Source organism: Lolium perenne, chromosome 3 (assembly GCF_019359855.2).
Source record: "Lolium perenne isolate Kyuss_39 chromosome 3, Kyuss_2.0, whole genome shotgun sequence".
NCBI lineage: Eukaryota > Viridiplantae > Streptophyta > Magnoliopsida > Poales > Poaceae > Lolium > Lolium perenne.
The window spans coordinates 244,189,233-244,195,276 of record NC_067246.2 but is presented as its reverse complement, the minus strand read 5'-3'; the positions used below and the strand labels follow the sequence as shown (position 1 = coordinate 244,195,276).

Here is a 6,044-nt window from a genome sequence, read left to right as displayed (position 1 = left end):
ATTTGGGTAGGCAATTTTTCTGCAACTGCCTCTTATTTATTTTCTTTGAGGTATGTGACGTGTCATAAGTTTACTTTTGTACACGCATATTGTTGCGCGTAACACTTCTAATTTTTTAATCTTAGACGTTAAGATTAAAATCAAAGGTTTATAATATTTTAGCATATGTGGATTAACCTGGTGCCTCGAAAAACACCCTTATTTTGCTTTTAGTATATAATAGATGAGGGTTAGACGGTCCCTATTTTAAAATGTAAAAAAGTTGCACATGATTACTTGATATTTGATAAACTTTACAAAAAAAAAGTGACTATTCGGGTGGAGTATCTCGCCACCATTTAAGGTTACATTGACTTCTTAAACTCAGAACTGCATTTCTCCAAATCCCTCAAGAAATTTTCAAAAGCAACGTCAGATGACCCGCCTTCCTTCAGGGCGTCCGCGGCCATGTTCTTGACCGTTGAGAGCCTTTTTCTGAGCATGTTCCCTTCCTCAGACGCCATCACCAGCCTCACCTTCCCCTCCACCTCCTCTGCCTTCACAATTTCTTTCTCGTAGCCCTCCATCGCCACCCCGACTTTCATCTCCTCCACCACATGCACCTTGTTCATCCTCTGCTCCGCGTACAATGGCCAGCAGATCATCGGCACACCAGAGACGATCCCCTCGAGCACAGAGTTCCACCCACAGTGTGTCACGAACGCACCGACAGCTCCGTGTTGCAACACCTCGGCTTGTGGCGCCCAGTTCTTCACGACGAACCCTCTATCGGCCGTCTTCTCTAAGAAACCTTCTGGAAGCGACGCTTCCAAGACGGACCCGTCCTTGTGCTCCGGTGGGTTGCGCACCACCCACAAGAACCTGTGGCCAGATTTTTCTAACCCACGAGCCACCTCTCCTAGCTGCGCGGCGGAGAAGGTGCCCAAGCTGCCGAAGCAGAGGAATACCACACTCCGCTCCGGCTGCGCGTCAAGCCACTGTAGGCACGGGTGTCTCTCACCGGACGTTTGTGCAGGAAGGACCAGCGGGCCAATGCAGTAGACTGGCGGCGTCGAGCGGCCAGGGGTGCAGACGTCGTGCCTGAGTGCTTCGAGAGCCCTCGACTCCAGCCAATCGAAGCTGTTGGCGAGGAAGCCTCGCGCTTCGGGCATCCGCGTGTACTGGCGCAGCCGTTCCTTGGCGATGTCGCTCTCCCGGTCCAGCATCGTGGTGGACATGTCCAACGCACGGATGGGCGGCACGCCGGGGAAGTGGAGCGGGGTCGTGCCCATGTCCTTGAAGGACGAAGGAGCGGCGGGGTAGTAGTACGGGAGGTGGAACATGACGGCGAGGTCGCCGACCGCGGACGCGTAGAGGAAGTAGGCTGGGATGGCGAGGTCGGCGGCGACGTCGAGCGCGTCGACGCAAAACATGTCGACCACGAGGGCGTCGACGGCGGGGAGCGCGCGGAGGAGCTCCCGTAGCTCGGCGTTGGCGCGGCGAAGCACGTCGATGGTCTGCAGGATCGGGCTGGAGAAATGCTCCTCCTCGTCGGAAGAAGACGGCGCGGGGAGGAGGCGGAACGTGATGGCTGGGTTGGCGGCGGTGAGGCGGGCTACCGCGTCGGCGGACACAGCGTCCTTGTCGGGCGGGTTCACGACGGCGATGATGACGGCGTGGCCGCGTTGGAGGAAGAGCTTGGCCAGCTCCACCATGGGGTTGAGATGGCCTACGCCCAGCGACGGATAGAGCACCACCGTCTTGTGCATCATAACGGCCATGCTCTTCTTTGTCTTGGTTGACGTGCGTGGGAGCCTGCTCCCAGGGGAATCGAAATGTGGAATAGTAGAACAGATACGATCGAGCTACGAATGCATCCTGGCCACGTTGTAGACACGCATATAAAGCATGGAAGCTTTCGTGTTCGATCCAGAAGGGAATGGGCAAATCAACAGTGTCGTGGCACACAATGTTTGACACGTAATTGGATAGCTTTCGTAGTCAGCTCTGAACTTGACACGTGTGGGAGGAGCGTGTAGTTCTAATATACTAGTACATACAGTGATTCGTGTATGAAACAAGTTGGCATTGCCAACCAGTTGGTCCATGCGTTTATTTCTCCCTCCGGCTTGCACTGAACCAGGGAGGGGACGGGGACCAAACAAATTAAATCCTCGATCACCACAAGGTCCTACTGTAGGTGCGTCGCGCCCCCGGGGTTGGAATTGTCGACCCGCTCCTCATTCAGCCAAAACTAAACTAAACAAACCCAAATAATAAGACCCACCCACCCCGCAGCAATTTCCACCCAAACCCTAACGAAGCCACATTTCCAAATAATATGTTCTCTACTTGATTGTCTGTTCATGCTTACGAGTTTCCATCTACGCAGATTTTGTTTAGGCTGCTCTCTGATTACTAGTTGACTGCTTTCTTTTTGTGTGTGTAGCTCCATTTATTAACTAGCCGTGTCTAGCTACATTTCTCTCATGCTTACAATCTGATTTCTTTTTTACAAACATCTGTACCACCTCGATTTGAGTAGTAAATGGATGAAACTACCGGCATTCTCTTTTGAGTGGTTCAACCTACTTTTGCTGGTCAAGATGAGCCTGCGCGCTTCTGCTAATTTGCCTGCTTGCTTGGTTTCCATTTTTATCATAGATGAAATTTTCTAGTAAAGATCCCAGTAATTTGGGGGCAATGGTTCAGTTCGTTTTTTATGTGCTCTAGGATAGTTTCAGATGATTGATACAGGTGCTACTGTACTGAAATGTCCCCTGTACAGAAACATAAAATGCCATCTACTCCTATGTCGCTAGCAGCACTACCTGATCGTTCTCTTTTTGTGCAGCAGCATCTGTGCTCATTATCCTGAAGAAAACCTGCTGTTGCCATTGGTCTTGCCAATACCAACACCTCCGTGAAACCTTGCGTGATTGGAGGGCGGATGAGGGAGGAGAAGCTGAAGGGCGCAAAGTGGGGGAACCAGTAGGATGAGGCACGGTGGCCACATCCACGCAGAGCTTGATATGCCACTGTACGTGCATGTTTTCTCCCTTTGTTGCGCTACACAATAGTGTTGATATACATGTACACCATTGTAGTGCATTCACTTGCACTGAAACTTATGCTTTTCTCTATTCCAAAGATTGAAGAGTAGGAAGCAGTGGAGTTTGATGTTTGATCCCTAATATGATTTTCCATTAGTGTGAGCTTACTTTTGATGCCTGCATCTATATTGTTGCTTTGGCACTACTGATTATTTGCGAATTGATTTCCCATGCTCAAAGCCCTACTTTGTTTTCTAATCGTGGTGTATTTCTGGTCTTGTCAGGGAATCTCGAAGCAGCTGTTGAGCACCTCACCATGGAAATCCTGCTTAATTTGAACGCAGCAGTCTCTCAAGTGCTTAATTTGTATCATCAGCGAATCGTTGTGTTCTTGCTGTTATCCTGTTGGCGCCGACAACGGGCAGATAGGCTGCAACCCTGGCGTCTCACAAGCGCCAGGTTTTTGCAGGTGATTCCTCAGGCTACCCCTTTGCATCATGCCGTGGCTTGTTGTTAAAGCCATTGAGTTGATGGCCCGTGTCCTGCCATCAAGGCGTTGCTCTTTTAGGAGTTTCTGGTTCTTTTCTGGCACTGGAATGTGCTGTGGGTGGTTTAGTTGAGTAGTAAATAAATGGATGAAACATTTGTAGCACATCTATGTGACTAGTAACTGGATGAAACTACTGGCATCATCTTTTGAGTGTTTCAACCTGCTTTTGCTGGTCAAGATGAGCCTGTGCGCTTCTCCTAATTTGCCTGCTTGCTTGGTTTACATTTTTATCGTAGATGAAAGTTTCTAGTAAATCTGAGCATGTGCTAATTAGGGGCAATGCTTCACTTCGTTTTTTATGTGTTCTAGATTGATACAGGTGCAAAGGTAGCTACTGTACTGAAATGTTCCCTGTACAGGCATCTGCTCCTTTCTCTCTAGCTGATGTTCTCTTTTTATGCAGCAGCATCTGTGCTCATTATCCTGAAGAAAACCTGCTGTTGCCATTGGTCATGCCAATGCCAACACCTCCGTGAAACCTTGCGTGATGGAGGGCGGACGAGGGAGGAGGAGCTGAAGGGCGCAAAGTGGGAGAACCAGTAGGATGAGGCACGGTGGCCACATCCACATAGAGCTTGATATGCCACTGTATGTGCATGTTTTCTCCCTTTGTTGTGCTACACAATAGTGTTACATACATGTACACCATTGTAGTGCATTCACTTGCACTGAAACTTTTGCTTTTCACTATTCCGAAGATTAAAAGTAGTAACCATTGGAGTTTGATGTTTGATCCCTAATATAATTTTCCATTAGTGTGAGCTTACTTTTGATGCCTGCATGTATATTGATTTTTTGCGCTTGATTTCCCTTGCTCAAAGCCCTATTTGTTTTCTAATCTGCATGTATTTTTGGTCTTGTCAGGGAATCTAGAAGCAGCTGTTGAGCACCTCACCATGGAAATCGTGCTGAATCTGAATGCAGCAATCACGTGTTCTTGCTGTTATGCTGGTGGCGTCGACAACGGGCAGATAGTCTGCAACCATGCGTCTCTCAAGTGCCAGGTTTTCACAGGTGATTGTACAGGCTCCCCTTGCATAATGCCGTGGCTTGTTGTTAAATCCATCGAGTTGATGCCCTGTGTCCTGCCATCAAGGCGTTGCTGTTTTGAGGAGTTTCTGGTGCTTTTCTGGTACTGGAATGCGCTATTGGTGGTTTAGTTGATTCGGTGCTAGTTCAGTTTGCTAGCTCTGTCTTAATACTGGAGTGGGAGTGTTGTTTGCTCTGTTTCTTAATCTTGATTGATCTTGTCTATGGATTATCATAGTATAGATCAAAAGTTGAGGATATCTTTTTTGTTTTGTTCCAATAGTATAAAGATTATACAAATTCCTTACATTTGCTAGGTTTAGTTTTCTGCTATTCTTTATTTAGTGCATGTGCTGACTTAATGGACCTATCTTGTGCAGTATCCATGGCGAGAATACATTTTTGGGTACACCAACAAATCCTGCAGTTTCTGATTGAGTACCTGGAGGATGCTCAAGTGCATCAGTTGTTACTTTGGGTGAGTTGAATGCACATGTGTGTTTGAGTTGCTTATCACTGGACCGGGATAAACTGTGGAAGCTCAAAACGTGTTGACTTTCTCTGGTAGATTGGAGATCATTTGGTTGAGGTGAGCAGCACCGCGTCCCAGAAGCAAAGGCGTGGTGATGTAAGCAATGCCATTCCAGAAGGTACTTGTTTTGCCTCTGCACTAGTTCGGACCAGCTCTTTTTGTTTTTCTAATCTGCGTTTATAGTTTTCTAATCTGCGTGTGTACTAGTGTTGCTTGGCAGGGAAACTGGAGGGTGGCAAATCAAGAAGTGAAAGCTGAACTCTTGTTTGAGAATGTTCCAGATGGGTCGTTCCCAACTCTGGAATGTTCGAGATGGGTCAATTGATTATTGTCACTCCCAACTCTGGAATGTTCCAGATGGGTCGTTCTTGTAATGCTCTTGACCATTGTAATTGTGTAGCTGTAGTCTGTTTGGTTGGACCGTGTGATGCAGTTTTGTTGTATTGTAGCACTTGTATTAATTATTGTTTCAATTGTGATCTGATTGTCCAAAAAATAGGGTAGTTTGTGCTGAATTTTCATGTGAGTCTTACTAGTAATTAACTACGTTTCTCCGAAAGGGCCAGAATCGATTAGAGTAGAGTAGATGGCTGAGCATGAATTGGCCATGAGATCGACCTGGATATACACGTACGTGATCAAGCTAGCTCATGAGAAGGAAAACGAAGTAAAGCTACTAGCTAGCTTGTGACTTGACGGGATCTGGGTCGAGCGTAGCTGCGGTAGCTGGCAGGTAGCTCATACTGTACTCTCCCGCTCAAGTGCTACAAAAACTAGGCAACCATGAGCTGAGATGTCTTTCTCCTCGGGCAGGAAGAGCGACCACCATCCGATGTTCCGACCAATTTTTTGTCCAATAATTTGTCCAGGTAAACGGTGATTAGTTGATATGAAATATGTA

The 6,044-nt window shown here is 47.5% G+C and overlaps 2 protein-coding genes across 4 annotated transcripts; one reads left to right on the top strand and one right to left on the bottom strand.

Moving 5' to 3' along the window:
* Nucleotides 1-238: 238 nt before the first annotated feature.
* On the bottom strand, nucleotides 239-1,831 carry LOC127343752 (anthocyanidin 5,3-O-glucosyltransferase). The gene has a single exon (XM_051369933.2). The coding sequence runs from the start codon at nucleotides 1,758-1,760 to the stop codon at nucleotides 345-347; it is 1,416 nt and encodes a 471-aa protein (XP_051225893.1). The 5' UTR covers nucleotides 1,761-1,831; the 3' UTR covers nucleotides 239-344.
* Nucleotides 1,832-2,813: 982 nt separating this feature from the next.
* LOC127343753 (uncharacterized) lies at nucleotides 2,814-5,622 on the top strand. 3 transcript variants are annotated; one of them, XM_051369935.1, is made up of 7 exons: nucleotides 2,815-3,019; nucleotides 3,317-3,501; nucleotides 3,989-4,170; nucleotides 4,447-4,596; nucleotides 4,992-5,089; nucleotides 5,180-5,261; nucleotides 5,351-5,622. In XM_051369935.1, the coding sequence occupies exons 4-7, from the start codon at nucleotides 4,479-4,481 to the stop codon at nucleotides 5,392-5,394; spliced, it is 342 nt and encodes a 113-aa protein (XP_051225895.1). In that variant the 5' UTR covers nucleotides 2,815-3,019; nucleotides 3,317-3,501; nucleotides 3,989-4,170; nucleotides 4,447-4,478; the 3' UTR covers nucleotides 5,395-5,622. The 3 variants fall into 3 exon arrangements, with proteins under 3 accessions (XP_051225896.1, XP_051225895.1, XP_051225894.1); XM_051369934.1 differs by having other exon boundaries at nucleotides 3,986-4,170; XM_051369936.1 differs by lacking the exons at nucleotides 3,317-3,501; nucleotides 3,989-4,170 and having other exon boundaries at nucleotides 2,814-3,019.
* The last annotated feature ends 422 nt before the right edge of the window (nucleotides 5,623-6,044 follow it).